Source organism: Mustelus asterias, chromosome 7 (genome assembly GCF_964213995.1).
Source record: "Mustelus asterias chromosome 7, sMusAst1.hap1.1, whole genome shotgun sequence".
NCBI lineage: Eukaryota > Metazoa > Chordata > Chondrichthyes > Carcharhiniformes > Triakidae > Mustelus > Mustelus asterias.
In genome coordinates this window covers 27032366-27056082 of record NC_135807.1, presented here as the reverse complement: position 1 = coordinate 27056082, position 23717 = coordinate 27032366, and the positions used below count along the sequence as shown (strand labels likewise).

The following is a 23717-nucleotide window of genomic DNA, read 5'->3' as shown; positions in this document are numbered from 1 at the left end:
GGGAGCAATGAGTTATACTGCAAGAGAAAAAGCTGCCAATTGGTTGGCAAGTAGACTCTGATTGGTTGAGGATTTTTCATGGAGAATGCACCAGGGAACTGTTGTCTCCCATGCTTTTGTTTAGTGTAAAACAAAGTGCAGTTCCTGGCCATTTTCCTTTTGTTTGCAGGGGACATATGAATACTTGTTAAACAATAATCACACTAATAACCAATATCGGTTGGGATCACAATCTGACTCACTTACATTTGCCAGAAGATACATATATTCATACATGCCTCTCTGAATGCAGATGAAAGGAGCATGTCCAATTTTTGTACCTTTTTTGAATTAAACCAAAGAGTGGTTTAATTGGTTTAATTGATGTCAGAGGTAGGTTCTTTACTCAGAGAGTAGTAAGGGCATGGAATACCCTGCCTGCAACAGTAGTGGACTCACCAACATTAAGGGCATTTAAATGGTCATTGGATAAACATATGGGTGATATTGGAATAGTGTAGGTTAGATGCGCTTTAGATTGGTTTCACAGGTCGGCGCAACATCGAGGGCCGAAGGGCCTGTACTGCGCTGTCGTGTTCTATGTTCTATGTTGGGACAATACTTCCCTGGTACAATCTCTATTGTACTACCTTGGACGATCAGAGCCAATCCGTTAATCAATCAGCATTCCTTTTCTCATGCAGTATTAATTGTTGTTCATTTTAAAATTTGGCATCCTTGCATCTTTTCTGATGAGTGCTGGACAAAAGTTTCAACAGCGTGTCCCTTTTTTCAGCTACATTGAAGTTCTATACTGCCAAGCGACTAAATGTGAAATCTTTCTTTAACCATCATGGTTCAAATGTTTTGGGGATATTTAAAGGTCAGCCTTTAATTAACGTTTCACTTTTATTTTATAATAATAGAACTTTATTTATAATTGCTTCCACAGAGCATGTTCCAGTTATTAAGTTTTCATAGAACATGTAGCCACTGAAGAATAGCATAAGAGGAAAACTTTTATAAATTCAAGCATATTCAAAATTCTTCGCTGACTGTTGAATTCCTGATAGTCACCAGTGGAAGGTAAAGCTTTGTGCAAAGTACATAAAATTCATTAACTTTCCCCATGGAACATAATATCTGAACACAATCCCTGCTGTGAACCTCTCCTCTTTCTATCTGCATTCTGAGTATGGCCAAACCAGACAATCCAAACAGTCTCTGACCTCATTCAAGCAGTCGGATGGAAAGAGTGGGAAGTCGGGAATGCCTGAAAGCCGGATGTTTCTGTTGCCGACAGAGATTGAAAGGTCTGCCCCCTCCTTGATTTCTTTAACAGGTCACTCCATCGCAATATGTTTTTTCCAGTTAAACACTTACCACATTCCCCGGGTAACCTGGAGGTCCAGCTTCTCCCTGTGAAACACCAAGAAGGCAAGATATAATAGCTCTGAAAATCGATATGCGTGAGCCCGAAATCCCTTCCTTGTGAACTGCCAAGAATGGGCACGAAACAATATTGTGGAAAGAAATTATAGACTCACACAGTTAGAAAAACCTCCAATTTTTAAACAAATGACTGCCATTCTTTTTCCTCCTAATTCTATTCACTTCTCTCCAATGAGACCGACAGGAGATATTCTTCTGTCATGAATTTCCCCAGTGCCCATTTTTTTAATGTATGAGGCTTGTAAATGAATTTCAGCAGGTTGATTAACTCTGGGAGGAGATCAGGTCCGGGACCAGGGTCAGAATTCTCTGATTTTCATGTCCCGCTGCCGCTGTCAACGAGAACAGAGAATTTGGCGCTCAGCCAAATCTCCATTCACAGCAGTGAGACCAGAGAATCCCAGCTGCCGGCCAGGTGGGAGAATTTTGCCCTCATCATATCTTGCAGCATTTGTAGGTGGGATTCAGGAACAGATTTTTGATTCTTGCTGATCCTTGCCCTTTGTAAACTTTACTGTTCCAATTAATTGTAGCTTGCTGAATTTTTCCTTGTCCCAAATCAACTAATTTAGTACAGATCTTGGATTAAACCAGGGACCTGTATAACCAAGAACGACATTGAATAATGGCCCTAAAGATTTATAGATCGGGAGTGCCAATGATCAGCATTTCTATCTCAGTCAGATCTCTCCCGTCAAAGCCTTTTAGGTCATGAAGAAAGTTGGATAGGAACTCCAGACCTGGTATAATTTGGTTCCAGGTTACTTCAAGGTTTTTTATCAGACCAACAGTCACATTGCCCACTAATTAATTGAGAAGCATCATCATTCTATTAGTTTTTTGTTTCTCAAATCAAAAAGTACAGACTTCAAGTTGTCATGCCTATCGCAATGCCTGGGCAAATATCTTATGCTTTTTGTGTGGTATGAGGGGAGGGCAGCACGGTGGTGGTGCAGTGGTTAGCACAGCTACCTCACAGCGCCAGGGACCCTGGTTCAATTTAAGCCTTGAGTCATTGTCTGTGTGGAGTTTGTACTTTCCTTAGGGCGGGATTTTCCGGTTGCACTCGCCCCAAGGCTGGAAAATCCTGCCTGAGGTGTCTACGTGGGTTTCCTCTGGGTGCTCCGGTTTCCTCCCACAGTCCAAAGATGTGTGGGTTAGGTTGATTGGCCATGCTAAATTGACCCTTAGTGTCAGGGGGATTAGCAGGATAAATGAGGGTTATGGAAATAGGGCCTGGTGAGAACGTGGTTGGTACAGCTTGAGCCTATTGTGGGCAGTGTGCCAATGGCATTCATATACAGGTGATGTGCTTCTCTCTGTTGATTGGATGTGCTTTGGAAAATTGGCCCCACAATATCATGACCTGCATTTTTGAGGTCAGTGTCTAAGTGATGATTCTCACTGCGATTCTCGAAGAAAGATATCCATGAAAATATAGCAGTCTCTGTCACAGTAATAATAATAGCTTAAAAGGGCAGGTTCTCATCAATTCAGTGACTTTTTTATTGATTGTAATTTGGGTGAGCTTCAACAGCACACCCCATTGAGAAGTGTAGCAATTCCGAGTTTCCACACTTAACTGCACATGTCTGGTATCCAAATGCTACTGTCAGTTTCAGAAGATGATGCATGGGACACTACCACTTGCAAGTTCCCTCCAAGCCACATACCATCCTGACGTAGGGGAGGTGATGGCTTAGTGCTATTATTGACAGAATATTAATCCAGAAACTCAGCTAATGTTCTGGGTACCCGGGTTCGAATCTCACCACAGCAGATGGTGGAATTTGAATTCAATAAAAAGTAGCTGTAATTAAGGATCTACTGATGACCATGAAACCATTGTCAATTGTCAGGGAAACCTATTTGGTTCATTAATGTCCATTAGGGAGGTAAATCTGCTGTCCTTATAAGCCGACATGTGACTCCAGAGCCACAGCAATATGGTTGACTCTCAACTGCCCTCTCAACAAGGGTAACTAGGGATGGGCAATAAATGCCAGCCAGCCAGCGATGCCCATGTCCCATGAATGAATAAAAAAAACTTGCAAATATATTGCAGCTTCTTCACTGTCACTGGGTCAGTATCCTCAAACTCCCTAACTGCACTGTGGGTGTACCTACACCATGTGGACTGCAGCAGCTTAAGGCGATGGCTCACCAACACCTTAGAATCCCTACTGTGCAGAAGGAGGCCATTTGACTCATCGAGCCTGCACCGACAATCCCACCCATGCTCCATCCCTGTAACCCCACATATTTACCCTGCTGATCACCCAGACACTAAGGGCTGAATCATAGCGGGTAGGGACGGACCATGCAATGGTACGTTGACCTCAGGCAGGATTTTCCAGCCTTGGGGTGAGTATGGCTGGAAAATCCCACCCTAAGGATCAATTTAGCATGGCCAATCCACCTAACCCGCACGTCTTTGGACTGTGGGAGGGAACCAGAGCACTTGGAGGAAACCCACGCAGACATGGGGAGAATGTACAAACTCCACACAGACAGTGACCCAAGCCAGGAATCGAACCCAGGTCCCTGGCGCTGTGAGGCAGCAGTGCTAACCACTGTGCCACCGTGCTGCCCCAGTGGTAATTAGGGATGTGCAATAAATGCAGCAACATCTACTTCCCAGGAAAGAATAAGAAAAGCTACTGAAAAGTCTGGACCAGAAACTGAAATTATTTTCTGTCTTCTTTCTCAACTTCATACCACAAAGGACCTTTAGATTCTTCCAGAAGGTCCTACGCCATTACATACAACTCGATCTGTTGACATAACTTTCTTTCTCTGTGATTTATTTTACACTTACCTTTTCTCCCTTTTTCCCAGAAACTCCAGGGATTCCTGGACTACCAGTCGTACCCTGCAATTAAGAATAGAAGAGTTTATCACAACAATTTGTGACTATATAGAACTTTTCACTGCATTCTAAAACATTCCAGAACACTCTGCAGAAGCATGATCAGAAAGAATTTAATACCAAGACAAAGGAGATATTAGGACAGATGATCAAAAGTTTGGTCATTGAGGCAGGTATTAAGCAGCGTCTTAAAGGAACAGATTGAGATACATTAATTTCAGGGAGAGAACCCCACCGAGAAGGGAAAAAACAGTTCAAACCAGTATTTATATTTCCCAGATTTTACTGTTGTTCCATTTAAAAATACACAAGACCAGTTCGGGTCAGTATTCTTATTTCCCCATTTTTAGTTTATTTTTCCTTCTGGGCTTAGGTTCCAGTTAGCTAAAGGCACAACAACCAATGAAGGGGCAAAGAATCCCTACAGTGCTGAAGGAGGCTTTTTGGCCCATTCGAGTCTGCACCGACACTATGACAGAGTATCTCACCCAGGTCCTCTTCCCTGCCCTATCACCATAACCCCACACATTTACCATGATTAATCCCCTTAATTTACACATCTTGGAACACAAAGGGACAATTTACCATGGCAAATCCACCTAATCTGCACATCTTTGGACTGTGGGAGGAAACCGCAGCACCCGGAGGAAACCGATGCAGCCACGTGGAGAACGTGCAAACTCCATGCAGAAGATCACTCGTGGCCAGAATTGAACCCGGGTCCCTGGTGCTGTGAGGCAGCAATACTAACCACTCAGTCACTGCCCAAAGTAAGTGGGGGATACAAAAGAATTGGGGAAATTCTTGAAGAGTTTGGAGGAGCTCATAGAGGTATGGCGAGACAAGACCAGGGAGAGATTGGAACATGGGAATCAAGGCATTGGTGGACAGAGAGACAATGCAGGTCAGTAAACACAGGAGCGATGGGTGAATAGGACTTGGTATGAGTTAGGATAAGGACAGCATAGTTTTGAATGAATTCAAGTTTATGGAGAGTGAAGTATGGGAGATATGAGGCGGCAGAATGGTTAGCGCTGTTGCCTCACAGCACTAGGGACCTGGGCTCAATTCCGGCCTCAGGTCACTCACTCTCTGTGTGGAGTTTGCACAGTCTCTCTGTGTCTGCGTGGGTTTCCTCCGGGTGCTCTGGTTTCCTCCCACAGTCCAAAAATGTGTGGGTTAGGTTGATTGGCCGTGTTAAATTGTACCTTATTGTCAGGGGGCCCAGCAGGGTAAATATGTCAGGTTACGGGGATAGGGCCTCAGTGGGATTGCTGCACATTCAGGCTTGATGGGCCGAATGGCCTCCTTCTGCACTGTAGGGATTCTATGATTCTTCAATGACGAATCACAGCTAATCTGTCCCAAAACTGCCTCTTTTAATGAACTGGTGTTTTGTTGCTGAAGGGATCTCACACAGCCTGCCGCATTTTTCTTTTGCTTTCTTCAATTTCCTTGTTCCACTTTCCTATAGCTCTGACAGAGGTTGGTTGCAGTTACAGCTGTTGTGGTATGCCGACCCCAAATGAACCTTTTTCATGACAGATTGAATTTCAGCACGCTATTTCATTACAGGGACTTGACAGCCAAGTTCAGTGTTACGCGTGCTGACATCCACATAAACAAACTTTTCAGAGTGGAAGAGGGAGAGAGTTGTGATCAGGAGTAGAAAAAGTTTTTCCCCTCCCAGGGGTGCTGAGGTTAATTGTGACTGGTCTGTCTAAATGCAGCTAGAATAAGGCAAGGATTGAATCTGGGACCAATTAGACTGCATGGCCAACTGAGCGATGCATTTATCCGCTAAGTCCTTTAGGAATTTGTTTCTCCTTTTTGTTTCAGCCAATAAACCCAGAGCAAACTGACAGTTAAGTACTGGTGTCATAAAGTGGCAGTGAACACACTGGTGGAATGCACTATTTTATATTCAACCCATCTTAAAATGCAACCACAATTAGGTCCACTCAACCCAATTCCTTGGTGTGTGATAACTCATATAGCACAGAAAGGAGTCTCTTCAGCCCATCAATTGTGTGCTGGCTCTTTCAAAGAGCAACCCAGTTAGCTTGTCCTCTTACCTTACCGTTACAACTTTTTCCCCTTCAAGTCTTTACCAATTGCCTTTTAAAGGGTATTTCATTCTCAAGAAGAAATTGCAAGCTGAGACAGTATTAATTTTCTCTGCTTTAATAAATTGCCTGATGCTTTTGCTTCTTGATATCTTCATGAGGTTTCATTTGCTGCACTGTGCCATAATCAATCAATATGTATTTTTAACCATAGCTTTAGAAGCCATGCCAAAGACTTGGCACGAAACCAGTGTTATCCTTAATCTGACAAAACATTATTTAACATGGCAGATAGGGCTGGTTTACATCAAGTTTCAGTTTTTAAGTGTATTTATTATTGTCACAAGTAGGCTTATATTAACACTGCAAAGAAGTTACTGTAAAAATCTTCTGGTCACCACACTCTGGCATCTGTTTGGATACACTGAGGGAGAGTTTAGCATGGTCAATGCACCTAACCAGCAGGTCTTTCAGACTGTAGGAGGAAACCGGATCACTCGGAGGAAACCCACGCAGACACAGGGAGAATGTGCAAACTCCGCACGGACAGTGACCCAAGCCACGAAATGAACCCTGGAGCTGTGAGGCAGCAGTGCTACCCACTGTGCCACTATGCCCACGTGGTGGGCATCCTTTGATAAAAGATTCATTGCTAACTTGTGTCATGTTAATCACACTTACTGCACAAGTGGGATATAGTAGGCATTGTTTTTGTTGCTGAACTAATATTCTGATATCCTGAACTGATAATCCAGTCCAATATGAAGTCAAATCTCATTGTGGTAGTTTGAAAAGTTTAATTCAATGTAAACAGAAATTGGAAGGTTAAAAAAAAGCTTGTATCAGTTAAAGTGACCATGAGGCTGTGAAACTGCAACTAAAATCCCCAGTTGTTTCACTCATGTGCTTTAGAGGAAGAAATCTGTTGTCCTTAAATCGCTTGTATTTGACTCCAGTCCCACACACACATGATGGACCCTTAACTGAAATGGCCTTGTTAACAGTTATAGTGGCAGTAAGGGAGAAACAATAAATTAGAGTCTTTCCAGGGTTGACCAGATCCCAGAATGAACCAAAAAATATAAAAATTCAAGCTACAGGTTGTAAGGCACACAGGTCTCGCCACATGCACTTGACTAGCTAAGGCGTATAATTAAAAAGTAAATAATCTCCTTGTGTAGAAGATAACTTCTCTGATCTCCATTTCCTCTTACGATTAGCAACAGCCAACAACACTCTGGAGAGCTCGCTCTGAAATATGTACTTCCTTCTGCTTGTGATTCAAGTCAGGATCTGCATCTTATGCAGACAGTGTTTGGCAGGATGAAATGATAAAGGTCACATAGACTTTCCAATGCAGCATGTTGCCAAAAGGAGTAACACAGAGATCAAAGGTAACACAGCTGCTGAAGCCAGTATAGACTGCAGGCCCACATTAAGCCAAAGCATTGGATGGAGTTACTTTAGCAGAAGTGATGCCTGAAAAACAACAGCAGGTGTGGAATATCCATTACCCAAATATCCCGTGTGATTATACTTTACAGGCATCCAGCAGAGGATCTGGTCATTCTTTGTAAAGTGGTATGTGAGTTAGGAAATATATAGGCATGTTCGGTGATGTCATATCCTCGTATAATCTTCGCTTAATGGGATTACAGGCCATATAATGTTAAGGGACCTATCAGTGAGACACAGTCCCACTCAGTGAGGATTCGGCCAGTAATGTGGAATTTACTGTATAGGAAAAAAATGCATTAACTTTTATGTAGGAGAAGGAGCTTAGAGTAAAATGGTATAAAGGTTGATAGACCATGGAGATGATATTGAGTCAAGCATTTTCCTGAATTCTGAACCTAAATTTTCTTAGAATTGATTAGGATGCATGAGAAAATTCTTGCTGTTTATCTCTGATCACGGGCTTCTAATGAAGGTTGAGGAATTCTATAGGATACACTTGTTATTTCCTGATGGAAATTACAGGGATCTTAATGATGAATTTGAAACTCTGCAATATATATTTCTTTCTTTAATTCTCTGATCACCCTAATTGCCCTTGACCTGAGTGGCTTGCTAAGCCATTTCAGAGGACAGTTAAGAGTCAACCACGCTGCTGTGGATCTGGAGTCACATGTAAGCCAGACCAGGTAAGGACAGCAGATTTTGGTCCCGAAAGACTTTTACAACAATCGACAATGGTCATCATTAGGCTTTTTAATTCATGATTTTATAATCTATTCAAATTCCCCCATCTGCCATGGTGGGATTTGAACCCAGGTCCCCAGAATATTGACCTGGGTCTCCGGATTGCTTGCCCAGTGACAATGCCACTACACCGTCATCATGTCAGTACAAAACTTAGCACTTCACCGAGCACATTTTTGTGCCACGTATGAATAGATAAGTCAAAGTTGAATTGTTTGATCTGAAAGTTTTCACTCACCACTTCTCCAGGAAGACCTGTTTTTCCAGGAAATCCATCAAGGCCGTGATCCCCCTGGGAGCAGGAAAAGTAAGATAGCATTAATTTTCATGCATATGCAGTAAACTATAACCTTGAGAAAATTTCCACTCTGATTTTGGAATGCAATGTCAATTCTCTGATCAATACAATTGCTGATCTTTATCTCCAGACCATGCATTGAACTGTATCTTGAGATTCATCAGATAGCTGTTAAAAAAAACACAGACACATTTACAAAAGAAGAAGGTGGACAGTCTGAGCATTCAAAAGCAAAAATGTCTATCTAAATCTATTTTTGCCTCAAGTTGTTTCTTTGTCAGATGCCTGTCTAACGCGCTCTTATCCACATTGGTCATCTCCTTGGTCAGTCTATTTCAAACATTCAGCACCCTCTGTTTGAGCCAGTTATATCAGATCACCTTCCCTCCTTGGAGCTTCAACCCCATGCTTCCTTGTTATTGCTCTGGAGGTCATTCACTATCCTTGTCACTGTCGCTGCTGGAACTACAAAGGTCAGCAGCTTTATGAGGTGGAACTCCAACTCAAGAATAGTCCCAACTAACCAGCTAATGCTTCTCTGACCTGCTAGGTGGCTGCAGGACTGCTGTTATTTATGAAATGCATCCCCCTCAACTCCTCAGCTGGTGGGGCAAGAAACCCTGTTAACTGAAAAATCCTGTCCATAAAGAAGAGTGGCCTGATGAATGGCCTATGCTGCTGGAGAGCCCCACCCACCTCTTAGAGACCTCCAGCAGAACAGAAACAGGGTCTTCGGCCCACCATGTCTTTGCTAACCATCTAATACCAATCTATACTAATCCCATCTGCCCGCACCTGGTCCATAGCTTGCCATGGCGAGCTGTGCTGTAAAGACTCACATTCCAACTATTATCTTGTAAATTGAGTTTGTGTCTATATATGCCTTGTTTGTGAACACAACTCCTCACTCACCTGAAGAAGGAGCAACACTCCGAAAGCTTGTGCTACCAAATAAACCTGTTGGACTTTAACCTGGTGTTGTGAGACTTCTAACTTCGCTTTTGTAGCCAGCTCACTATCCATTCTGCTATTTTCCCCCTGAATCCATATGTTCCCTTGTTAGTCACCAATCTACCATACAATAACATATCAAAGGTCTTTTGAAAATCCAAATATATTGTATCTACTTTATTGCCCTTATCCATCATTTCTGTCATTTTCCAAAGATTTTAATAAGGTTGCTTGAACACAATTTAGCCTTTGGAAATCTGTGCTGGCTGATCTTTATTCTTTCAGCTCCTGGGTAGGATTTTCCACCTACCTAAGCAACCAGCCCTCCTCTCCTCCCACCGCCCCCCCTCAACCACCCCCCACCCCGCCCCTCCCCAACCCCCACAACCAAAAACCTCGCTGGGACCTTCCATTCTTGCTGATAACTAGTGGTCTTGCATGCCCCAAATCTTCCATCACCAGGGAACGTACCAGAGGGGATTGCCATCAGCAGAACCAGAAGATCCCACTGACAGGAAGGGCTGGAAAATTTCGGCCTCTTGGTGTTTTTCTATGACATCTTTGAGCAAGGATTTAATAATATTTACTACCACTCACATGAAGCTCTAAAGTCCCCTTGACTTGTTCTTTCTTTCTCTTTAAATGTAGGCATCACATTCGGCTATCACCAGGCATCTGCGCTATTTAGTTTTATAATGATTTTTAAAAATAGTTTTGTATGCATGTGTGTGTGTGTGTGCCTGTGTGTGTGTGTGCATGTTAATAAATGCCTCGCTGAAGATTTGGAAATATATAAAGAATGTAATGCAACAAGAATAGTTTGCTCTTGAACCAGCATAGACACCATTGACATGATAGACCAAATACCCCTCCTCTGAGGTTCTAGGTGCTAACCTAGGAGCAAGTTCAACACACTGTAAGTGCTAAATACTTTTCTTACCTTCTCTCCATGAGATCCTTTCTGACCCCATTCACCTTTGACACCCTAGAAACAAAAATACAACAAGAACTAGATGCAGTAAAAACAGATAAATGTGCCCACTTCCAATAATGAAAGTGAGGCTCGCTATAGAACATAAATTATCATGTGTTATCAATTAATTTATGATCCATTTACTCCAACCTAGTGTTACAAAGGATAGAAATACTTCCTAAGCACATGTTGATCTATATTTCTTGTCTATATAATCTACAATATGTTATGTCAGTTTAAGAAGAGAAACAGTTGTTACATAGCAGTTTGGTTAGTAATCTACCAAATGTGTTTAAATACATAACCTGAGAGAATAAGTTTAAGGTAGTTCGAATAGTTTCTTTCTTAATATATTTTACAAATAGACATACAAAGAGTTTCTGCAGCTCATCAATCATCTCAAGGTGACAGAGCTGAGGAAGGATTGATTTGGATGTTTGCTTTACTGATGACAATAAAAATGAAAACCTTTAGTAACCTGAGTAACATCATGAATCAGAAGGTCATGGGAAATAAAGTTCTGACGAAGGATCATCGACCTGAATTGTTGGTCAGAATTCTCCAATTTGGTCTGGGATTCTCCAGTCGTGTTGCTATGAATGGAAGCTTGACTAAGCCCCAAATTTTCCGTTCCCACTGGCAGCAGTAGTGGGGTGCGCAAGACCAGAGAATTCCGGCCGTTAACTCCGTCTCTCTCCACAAACTCTGCCTGACCTGCTGAGTACTTCCAGCATTTTCTGTTTTTATTCAGTTCAGATTTCCAGCATGGGCAACTATTTGCTTTTGCTTTTAGTGAGGTAAAAGAGAAGTTTAAAACAGCAACTTGCATTTATCTTGCTTTTAATGCAATGCAACTTTCCAAAGTGCTCCAAAGGTAATCATGGCAAGATGAGACCAAACCAGAGAAAAAGGAGAGATTACGAAGGGTGATTGAAAGCTTCATTAAAAGAGATGGATTTTGCAAAAGTCTTAAAGGTGGAAAGAAAAGTTGAAGGGCAGAAATTTTAAGGAAACAGTTACAGAGGGTAGGGTGAGCAGGTTGAATCCTGTCACCAATGATGTTGCAAAAGGAGTAGGAATGAAAAGTAGGCCAAAGGAACAAAGGGTTCAATTGGAAATGTAGGTCTGCAGGACTGAAGAAGGGGAAAATAAATCAAAGTCATTGAGGGATTTATGGGCAAGACTAAAGATTTTAAGTGAAGTGTTTTGATGTATGGGAAAATCCAGGGAAAGTCAGTAAGGACAGTGTAATGTGTGAATGCTAGATTTCTGGAAAAGTGTGTGTTTATATGGAGATGATTGTATTTCAATAGTAGAAGCATTGGGAGAATTATTAAAATTTTAAAAATTTATTTATTAGTCACAAGGAGGCTGACATTAACACTGTAATGAAGTTACTGTGAAAATCCCCCAGTCGCCACACTCTGGCCTTTTTTGGTACACTGAGGGAGAACTTAGCATGGCCAATGCACCTAACCAGCACATCTTTCGGAGTGTGGGAGAAAACTGGAGCACCCGGAGGAAGCCCACACAGACACGGGGAGAACGTGCAGACTCCGCACAGACAGTGACCCAAGCTGGGAATCAAACCCGAGTCCCTGGCGCTGCAAGGTAGCAGTGCTAGCCACTGTGCCACCATGCAGCCCTGAGTTGGGAAATTTAAAAAAAAAATCATGTATGAGGGTTTCAACAGCAGAAAGTTGAGGTAGCTATTGGGGGTCCAAACAATTCTGGTGATTGATATGATACAGGGTTTAAAATTCAGCTCACGATCAAACAGGATGTTAAAGTTTGGATCAGGCTGACAGTGTAGTTGGAGAGAGAGTTGAAATCATTATGGAGGAGTCTATGAGTTTCCAATGTGGACCAAAGACAATAATAGGCTTAATGATGTTGAGCTGGAGGTTATGACTCATTCAAGACTTGATGGTGGACAAGGAGTTGAGGGACTGAGAAATGAATTAATTGGAGAGAGAGAGCCTGGGTGATCAGAATACATAGAAGCTAGCCCCATTTCTATGGGTGGCGTACGAGGAAGAAGAGGATGATAGTAGGAAACACAGGCACAGTGCTTAGCACTGCTGCCTCACAGTTCCAGGGACCCAGGTTCAATTCCCTGCTTGGGTCACTGTCTGTGTGGAGTTAGCACATTGTCTGCGTGGGTTTCCTCCAGGTGCTCTGGTTTCCTCCCACAGTCTGAAAGACTGTCTCCCACAGTCTGAGAGACCAAACCACAGTCTCTGGTTTGGTCTCATCTTGCCATGATTACCTTAGGAGCACTTTGGAAAGTTGCATTGCATTAAAAGCAAGATAAAGGCAAGCTGCTGTTTTAACCTTGTCTTTTACCTCACTAAAAGCAAAAGCAAATAGTTGCCCATGCTGGAAATCTGAACTGAAAAAACCATTCTGCACGCGCACACACACTCATCTCACACGCGCACACACACTCATTACACACACTACACACACACACACACACACACACACACACACACACATTCCACACAGGCATACTGATTCTACACACACACACACACACACACACGCACGTACGCACATACACACACACTCATTCCACACACAAACAAACACTCTCACACACACACACTGGTTAGATGCACTGACCTGAACAGGCGCCAAAGTGTAGAAACTAGGGGAATTTCACAGTAATTTCATTGCAGTGTAAATGTAAGCCTTACATTAACCAATTAACTTCATAGATAGGGAATGGAATCATACAGGTTAGCAGAGCTGAGTAACAATTAAGGAGACATTAAATAAAAGACATTTGCTGAGCAATTCTTCCCATCCAGACGCAGTGCCATTTGCCTCAATGTTCTCATGGTTGAGGTCTAAACTCTGCAGCATGTGATGAAAGTAATCCCTGTGGGGTGGGTCTCGGAAAAGACCATAGTCACTTTCTCATGCCTTCAAACATGTAAGTATTTTGCTATTCTTGGACGGTAGCCTGAAGGTTCCAAATCTAACAACAATTAACATGACTGCAAGGCTGAAATGGCAGCATCCTTTCTGCTTTTGGACACATGTTCAAACCTGTGTGCAGGCATCTTGAAACCACAATAATGATTTGAACACAGACGTACGGGTGAATTCTCATTCAATTTCATAGAAATCATAGAAACCCTACAGTACAGAAAGAAGCCATTCGGCCCATTGAGTCTGCACCGACCACAATCCCACCCAGGCCCTACCCCCATATCCCTACATATTTTACCCGCTAATCCCTCTAATCTACGCATCCCAGGACACTAAGGGGTAATTTTAGCATGGCCAATCAACCTAACCCACACATCTTTGGACAGTGGGAGGAAACCGGAGCACCCGGAGGAAACCCACGCAGACACAAGGAGAATGTGCAAACTCCACACAGACCGTGACCCGAGCCGGGAATCGAACCCAGGTCCCTGGAGCTGTGAAGCAGCAGTGCTAACCACTGTGCTACCGTGCCGCCCAATTTGGGCAGTGTGCATCCACAGTATGTTCCCTGAACCTAACTCCGACAAATGGCAGAGGGAACAAAATGGCCGGTATTTCATGACCTCACTCGGGTGAGGATTGTAAAATCCTGCCCGAGGCCAACGGAGAATTCCATTCTGCGAGCCACGCCCACCCTAATTCTGGGGTGGGCGTGGTGGTAAAATTCCCACAAATTAGTCTCAAAGTGTCTCCAATGATAGTATGACAAGGGACAGGCAATTTCATAAAAAGAGGATTCTTGACATTTTTGAGTAACACTTTCTTCCAAGGAAAGAGCCCATTAAACATTGATAAATTCTGCCGCCCTCCATGTCAGCTAGACTAACTTATGAGATGCTAAGAAATTGGATTCAACTCCCAAACTAGAAGCTAGGTCACACAGAGTTTGAAGACCCTAACTTTTGTGTCAATGTTAAGTTTGATAAACTGCCAACAGTACGTGCTGCAGCTAGCCTCAACGTTCTTCTGTCTGAGACGAGAATACATGTACAGGTTTCCTGATCCCGTGAGTGGAAGGAATGAGCACAGAGATCATGGCCGGGTTTCTCCCAAAAAAATTCCAACTCTCCAATATGCGGGAATCTGGGAGTAAATCCCGCTGTTTTTTTTTAGCATGATTTCCAGAATGAATCTCCGATACTCTGCCAGCCTCGCAGTTGCTGTCAAGCCCAATCGCCGGTGGCCCCGACCACCCGCACCCCCCTGCCCCCCAACTGGATGGCCAGCCCCAATCGCCCTCATTTGCTCCTTCCCCCACTGATCCTTTGATGGAGTGGCAGCGGGCTCCCACCCCCCCCAGCAATCACCCACCCAATAGGCCCCACCCCAAATGGCTGCACCCCGATTGGCCCTGTCCCCTCTGGCCGCCCCCTTGGCACCGCCCAATGCCCGGTTTGCCTCTTTGGCTCTGCCCAAGGGGCACTCTCCCCCGTACTCCCCACCTCCCAAGCGGCCTCAATGGCCTCTCTTCCCTCCAGCGGGTCGGACTGCCTGTTCCCCATTATTGGGGAGCAGGAGTAAACCCTGCTGAAAGGAACCACTCACAGCAAGGGGAGGGGGGGAGACGCTAGCAGGCCCAGAGAATTCAATTCTGGGCCCGCTAGTCACATAATAACCTCCATTTCCAGATGATAATCAACTGATTGTGCTAAAAAACATAGTTCCGGAGATGCTTGGAGGCCCTGATGCCCAGGGGGAAGCCCACAAAATGGCCTCTGCTGATGTCTCCCGGCCTGCTGCACGACTCGAGCAGCGCAGCGGACTGGGAGAATTGCCCCCGCACATTTACTGATGAATAACCTGCCAACTCATGGAAATATACACCAGGAAAGGACTAAACCATTTCAGATGGGTAAGGGAGTAAAGAAAATTGGAGACAGAAACAAAAAAAATGATAAAACTCCCCACTGAATCAAACATAGAAACACAGCCTAGACTTACAGTCACAATTACAGGCAACTACAGACAAATCCAAAGGATCAACTTACAGGTGGTCCGGCAACACCTCGAAAACCTTGCTCTCCCGGATAGCCTTGGTCTCCCTGTTAGAAAACATAAGCAGTTAACAAATTAAAAATCTAATTTTAAAAAAGTGGTCCTTTACCTTTCTGGAGAGGTGAGTGAGAGTCAGAGGTGAGTGAGAGTCAGAGGGGAGTGAGAGTCAGAGGTGAGTGAGAGTCAGACAGCACAGAAAAAGGCCCTTCGGCCCATCACGTCTACACCAGTCAATGACAAATTTCCAGCACTTGGCCCATACTTTGTATGCCTTGGCATCCCAAGTTCACATCAAAATACTTCTTCAATATTATGAGGGTCTTTGCATCCAGCACCCTTTCAGTGAACATAGAGAACCGTGAAGACTCACCGTGGGCAAGATCAAAGTGTGATTACTGAGATCACAGGCCTGCAGATTTTAAATAGAATTGCATCAAAATTGCAGCAGGAAGAGATGATAGCCTAGTGGTATTGTCGCTTGACTATTTATCGAGAAACTCAACTAATGTTCTGGGGACCTGGGTTTGAATCCTGCCATGCAGATGGTGGAATTTGAATTTGTAGAAAATATCTGGAATTAAGAATCTAATGAAACCATTGTTTCTTTTTTCCCCCAAAATGGCGTCTTCTTGCAAGCTGTGCCCAGCATACCTTCTAATTCTATCTTTTACTCTCATTCTCTGCTTCAAAAACCTCATTCTAACTCTTTTAAACTTTCTAACAATGCTTTAATTCAATCCAAAAGTCTGAGGTCACGTACCAACCGATTCAAGAACAGGTTCTTTCTTGCTGCCATCAGGCTTTTGAATAAGAACATAAGAACATAAGAACTCGGAGCAGGAGTAGGCCACCTGGCCCCTCGAGCCTGCTCCGCCATTCAATAAGATCATGGCTGATCTTTTTGTGGACTCAGCTCCACTTACCCGCCCGCTCACCATAACCCTTAATTTCTTTACTGTTCAAAAATTTATCTATCCTTGCCTTAAAAAATTTAATGAGGTAGCCTCAACCGCTTCACTGGGCAGGGAATTCCACAGATTCACAACCCTTCGTGTGAAGAAGTTCTTTCTCAACTAGGGTGGCACGGTAGCACAGTGGTTAGCACTGCTGCTGCACAGCACTAAGGTTCCCGGTTTGCTTCCTGGCTTGGGTCACTATCTGTGTGGTGTTTGCACATTGTCCGCGTGGGTTTCCTCCCACAGTCTGAAAGATGTGCTCGTTAGGTACATTGACCCGAACAGGTGCTGGAGTGTGGCGACCAGGAGAATTTCACAGTAACTTCATTGCAGTGTTAATGTAAGCCTTACTTGTAACTATTAAATAAACTTTAACTCAGTCGTAAATCTGCTCCCCCTTATTTTGAGGCTATGCCCCCTAGTTCTAGTTTCATCTGCCAGTGGAAACAACTTCCCTGTTTCGATCTTACCTATTCCCTTCATAATCTTATACATTTCTATAAGATCTCCCCTCATTCTTCTGAATTCCAATGAGTATAGCCCCAGTCTACTCAGTCTCTCCTCATAAGCCAACCCTCTCAACTCTGGAATCAACTGAGTGAATCTCCTCTGCACCCCCTCCAGTGCCAGTATATCCTTTCTCAAGTAAGGAGACCAACTAAGCAATGAACTTATCTCTCATTAAATTGATCTTTCTCTACACCCTAGCTTTGACTGTAACACTACTTTCTGCACTCTCTCCTTTCCCTCTCCATGAACGGTATGCTTTGCCTGTATAGTGAGCAAGGAACAATACTTTTCACTGTATACCAATACATGTGACAATCATAAATCAAATCAATTCAAATCAAATCAAATTGTCGATTGTCAGAAAAACCCATTTGGTTCACTAATGTCTGTTAGGCGAGGAAATCTGCCGTCCTTGCCTGGTCTGACCTACATGTGACTTCAGAGCCACAGCAATGTGGTTGACTCTCAACTGCTCTTGGGCAACTAGGGATGGGCAATAAATGTTGGTCTAGCTAGCGTCGCCCGTGTCCCACGAATGGATAAAAAAAAACATGGGAACAGGCTGCTCAGCTCAGCTTGCCTCAGCTGATTTTTATTTCTATATGAGCAGTTGTTATAACTCTACATACACGTTCTGCTGCTGTATACATTTATTCCTCCTTTCTTCAACCACCGCTCTAATCTTCTGAAATGTTGACGGATTTTATAGCATCACAAACCCTGCTGTAACAATACCTCAAGGTGAGTGACTTTTGTTGGGGGTTCCAAAAGCACTGGACATCCTCCAGTTAGTCATTAAAGTGTGAACACGGTAATATGTGTTGGCCTGGCGGCTGAACATCTCATCGGGATGATAAGCACAGGCTGCTTCTGCCTCCATAACCCAGGCTGCGGCATCATTTATAGTACCCAAAGTGAGATCAGATAATTCAGCACAGGCCAGGAATCTCTCAGCCTGTCTGATTCAGTTGCATGCTACCTTCATTGAATAAAGCTTAACTTTAATTTCATCACGTGGAGATGCCAGTGTTGCACTGGGGTGGGCACAGTAAGAAGTCTCACAACACCAGGTTAAAGTCCAAAAGCACTCACCTGATGAAGGGGCAGTGCTCCGAAAGCTCGTGCTACCAAATAAACCTGTTGGACTTTAACCTGGTATTGTGAGACTTTTTAATTTCATCAAAATAATTCGTATAAGGTGAAGAAATTGGAACATTTTGTATCAGTGTCAGTATTTTGAAAGTAGACTACTACTGGGCGAATGCAGTGTGATGTACAATGAGCAGAGCAACACATATTTATATTTTTCATGCTGGTTAGTACATGTTACTGGACTCGCATGTCTATAATATCAGTGTTCAGTACATGAGAAAGTGCCCACGGTAGCACTTCTCACATGTGTGAAGGCAGATCTCTTTATTCTTTCATGAGATGTGGGCACCTCTGGCAAGGTCAGCATTTGTTGCCGATTCCTGAGTGCACTTGAACTGAATGGCTTGCTCGGCTATTTAAGAGGGCGGTTAAAAGTCAACCACATTGCTGTGGGTCGAGAGTCACTTGTAGGCCAGAGCAGGTATGGATTTAATTCCCTAAAGGACATTCGTGAACCAGGTGGGTTTTTTTCAACAATGATTTCATGGTCATCATTAGATTGTTAATTCCAGATGTTTTATTGAGTTAAAATTCTACCATTTGCCATGGTGGGATTCGAACCCACGTCCTCCAGAGCACTGCCTTGGGTCTCTAGGTTACTAGTCCAGCGACAACACCACTGCATCACTGCCCATTAAACAACTCAATATAACATTATTGGGATTTTGATCAACAGCAAGGATGTTATTATGAGAACACTGGTTACATGCATTATTATATAAGGAATTGGAGTAAGACTATGCCATTTGACCCCTCCAGCCTGCGCCACCATTCAATAAGATAGTAGTTGACCTAATCATGGTCTTGCCTGTGTCCCATAAATAATGGGTGGCACGGTGGCACAGTGGTTAGCACTGCTGCCTCACAGCGCCAGTTGTAAAGTGCTTAATTGAAACGAGGTGCTGTTTCTCCCAAATTTATACACTTCCTTTTCTAAAGGTGTTAATGAATAGTACAGTATAATTCCTGTATCGTTGGCAGACACACACTGCCCTTCATTTTCCCTTGTTTGATTAACAAATGGGGTGCTATCAGAAGGGCAGCAGAGTGGCACAGTGGTTAGCACTGCTGCCTCACAGTGCCAGGTTCAATTCCTGGCTTGGGACACTGTGTGGAGTCTGCACGTTCTCCCCATGTCTGTGTGGGTTTCCTCCAGGTGCTCCGGCTTCCTCCCACAGTCTGAAAGTCGTGCAGGATAGGTGCATTGGACATACTAAAATTCTGCCTTCGTGCAACCGAATAGGCACTGGAGTATGAGGCGACGAGGGGGTTTTCACAGTAGCTTCACTGCAGTGTTAATGTAAGCCTACTTGTCACACTAATAAAAAAAAACTAAACTAAAAATGGCTCCCGCCTGGGTCGGAAACCTGTATACATCAGCCATGAATGTACTTTATGATTCTGTTTTAATTGCTTTCTGGGGGAGAGAACTCTAAAGGTTAACTACCCACTGAAGAGAAGAAATTCTTTCTCATCTCCATCTTTAGCGGGAGACCTCTTATTCTGCATCTGTGCATCCAACTCTAGATTTCCCCACAAGGGAATCCTCTCAACATCCACCCTATCAAGCCCCTTCAGAATCTTATGTTTCAGTAAAATCCTCTCTCATTCTTCCAAGCTGCAATTAGCCCAACATACTCAACGTTTCTTCACAAGGCAATTTCACCCTGGGATCAACCGTTTCACACACCTGGATGTGATTGGGGGGGGGGGGGGGGGTGGTTCTTGTCCACTGGCTGGAGAGGCAAAAAGGGTCCCACCTGTCACTCTTCCCCAATTACATACGTTCCCTCCCGCCCCCGGCCACTAAACTTGCCACAGGGGACGTACAATTCCACCTGTTAACTCTGTTCCTCTCTCCTCTGGGCTGAAACATTTGCCCTGTTTCTTTCTCCTCAGATGATCGCTGGAGCTGCTTGGGCATTTCCAGCATTTTCTGTCATTATTTCAAATTTCGAGCACCAGCAGTATTTTGCTTTTGAGTCTAGAATTAACCTTCGGGACTCTTTTTGGTTCTGATTTTATTTGCCGTGCCTGATCTTGAGAGGATTGCCAGTAAATCTCTAAAATGAAAAAGAAAATCTATTTTTTTTTGACAACTGTGGTCCTTTTTTTTAAAAAAATGACTTTTTTGGGCCCTATTTTACCATTTTGATTTGAAGTGGTGGGCGGACTTGAAACTGGGAGTGTTTCAGATCCGACTTTTGGACCCATTCTCATACACACTCTGCCTGAAAAATATCAGTGAGTCCGAATCGCGCTGCACAAGACTGTGGGCGGGGTTTAACGCACCCAAAATGCTGCAGCTCCGAATGGCACCTCAACTGTGCAGGAGCAGAAAAAAATGATAAAATGCTGCTCCCCTGCCACATCGCTCCCGGGCCGGATAATGACTCCCCCTGGCCCCCACAGACATTGCCCCTCCCCTGCAACATTACTTACCCCTTTATCCCCCCACACCCCCCCCCCCCCGTCACCCAGACTGATCATGGGCCCCTCCTCCCATTCCCCTCCACTGATCTCAGGCAGAAAGGCAGTGGACCCCCTTTCACTCCCACTGATATCAAGTACATTGGCAGTGGACCCCCTTTCACCTGCACTGATCTCAGGGAGAGTGGCAGCGGACACCCCTCCTCCACCGATCTCATGCAGAGAGCCGTCGGACGCTCGGCACTTGTCTGTTTCGCGTGGATTCTGGATGGGCGAACGCAGTGGTAAAGGGGCAGGTGCCAGTAAGGTTGAGCGTGCAGCCCTTTAAGTCAATTTAAGTGCATGCAAATGCATTTAAATGGCCGTTGTGCCTGTTTCGGGCACAGTCCCGATCGCAGCCATTTTCGGGCCTTGGTAAAGAGGGAACCGGCGCGGAGCTGCGTGCGGATCGTGCTTCTTGCCTCACGCCCGACTTTACCAAGTTTTTGCGCCCGAAAACGGGCGCAATGCGATGGTAAAATCGATCCCTTTATCTCATGATACTGAAGCAATACTATGCTTATATTTAAGATTATTCATTAAGTTGTATTCCCAAAGTGTAGCATTTCCTTTGTCTGCATGACAGCAATGTGCACAATGCAAGATTTCATCGATAATGAATTTGGAATGAATCCATTTTCAGTTGAATCGTTGCACAGTTCATTGGATTATCGTGGTAATACACCCATCTGTGGATGAGAGCTCACACGACACCAGGTTATAGTCCAACAGGTTTATTTGAAATCACAAGTTTTCAGAGTGCTGTTCTTTTGTCAGTTGAAGTGGAGAGAGACACGCAGGCACAGAATATATAAGCGGAGTGACAATAGCCCAACACGAGCAGGCAATCAAGAGTGTCAACAGGCAAGTACAGATGTCTGGAATATCAATTGCAATACCTTCCATAACACCAGGTGGCAGCACCATTGCTAATTTTTTGATGATCACAACTGGAGAACGATAGAGGATTTGAATGGCAAATAGCTGTGCACTGTAATACGCATAGTCTCAAATACATTGTATATATCATTTATATGAGCATCTCTGTCAACGAAGGCCCTGCCTAGATCAGAAGGGGATTGAATCATAGAAATCCTACAGTGCAGAAAGAGGCCATTTGGCCCATCAAGTCTGCACCGACCATAACCTCACCCAGGCCCTCTCCCCATAACCCCACATATTTACCCTGCAAATCCCCCTGACACTAGGGTCAATTTAGCATGGCTAATTAACCTAACCCGCACATCTTTGGACTGTGGGAGGAAACTGGAGCACCCGGAGGAAACCCACGCAGACATGGGGAGAATGTGCAAACTCCACACAGACAGTGACCCGAGGCTGGAATTGAACCTGGGTTCCTGGCGCTGTGAGGCAGCAGTGCTAACCACTGTGCCACCCTTGTATGAACTGCAGAACGATCAGCTGTGACTAGTCCCGAGAACATTAACAGCTCTTGTGTAACAGTTTTGTTGAGGAATGCTGCCATTAAAAGACCAATAATCCAGTTTGTGCAGTTAAACAGCTTGCTGCTTCAGGATTCTTGACCATTTGTTCACAGAATAGACTCGGGGGGGTTGGGGGGTGCTGGTGAGGGATAAAAACACACGTAACCTCAGCATTGGATTTTAAACACAAAGTGAGGTTACACAGCTTATAAATGAAAGTCACAGGTTGCAGGCATTAAGCAAATCAGTGCAAAAAGTCAAGTATTGGCACAAATTCCCAGGGTGATCAAAAACAGTAACCAGGGATGGAGGGGAGTTGTGATGGGAGGGGGAGGCATTATTCCATCTCAGGGGCTCGTAATAAATATTCACAATGTGGCTGAATGGAATGTCTTCTCCTGTTCAGCATGTTCCGAACTTTTTAATTATAATTATTGCCTGAAGTTTCATTTATAATCACAATAAAGAGATGGATTATCTCAGAATAACAGATATATCTTATAAAGCGATGGCCAGATTTCATGGCCACAGCCACAATTCCTCTAAAGGCCGCTAAATCTTGACGGCGAGATTTTGGTTTGAGATCTTCCCAGCGCCACCCCCCCCCCCACCCCCGCCCCCCCCCCCCGCCCCCCGATCCAATGACATGATCAGGCTCTCGCCCGGGGAGGACACGAGTCTGATTTGCATGCATTACCCATCTCATTAGCAGGCATCATAACATATCGTCCACCCTCATTGTATCTTCCCACCCAGACTGTGGGACAACACAGGGATCTGTGAGGTCGAGGGGGTGGGGAGTGCGGGAGTCTGGAGGTCTGTAATTCCATTCGTAGGAGAATACTTGTTGGAGTCCCCTCCTTGGGGGGAAGCCGCTGACCGCAGCAGAGGGTTTACCATCCAGTGTTTTTTATTATGGAGGAGTGATTGCAATGAACTCCCTGATAGCGGCCACGTGAGTTACCAGAGTGCAATGTCCAACCCCCTCTCATCTCCATCTGGTCGTCCTTCAGTAATCTGCTGGAACCATTCCCTCCGTGACGCCATGGTACCCTCCTCCATCACCCTGAATCCTTCATCCCTTTTCCAAGGCACCTTCCAATGCAATCGCAGAAGGTGTAACACCTGCCCCTTTACCTCCTCCCTTCTCACTGTCCAAGGACCAAAACACTCCCAATGACACATTCTGCTATCTCACTTTTTACTGCTTTTAGCATTCTTCATCGCTTAATGGCACCATTAACACTCTGCTTTATGCCCAGGATAAATTTACCCCAACCTATCCCTGGTCTACTACTCCATCCCCTTTCCGAATGTATAGTTCTGCATTTTTCTACCTTGCTTCTGTTCTGTGGAAGGATCATTAAGACTCAGAACGTTAACACTCTGTTTCTCTCCACTGA

At 44.2% G+C, this 23717-nt stretch overlaps 1 protein-coding gene across 3 annotated transcripts in view; it reads right to left on the bottom strand.

Annotated features, from left to right (window-relative positions):
- Positions 1–23717, bottom strand: part of col22a1 (collagen, type XXII, alpha 1) — a 339481-nt gene that overhangs the window by 122280 nt on the left and 193484 nt on the right. For all 3 annotated transcript variants that reach the window (XM_078215791.1, XM_078215792.1, XM_078215793.1), the window contains 5 exons: positions 15776–15829; positions 10758–10802; positions 8807–8860; positions 4250–4303; positions 1363–1398 (listed from right to left, as the gene is read on the bottom strand). In XM_078215791.1, coding sequence (XP_078071917.1) covers positions 1363–1398; positions 4250–4303; positions 8807–8860; positions 10758–10802; positions 15776–15829 — 243 coding nt within the window. The remainder of the gene's footprint in view (positions 1–1362; positions 1399–4249; positions 4304–8806; positions 8861–10757; positions 10803–15775; positions 15830–23717) is intronic.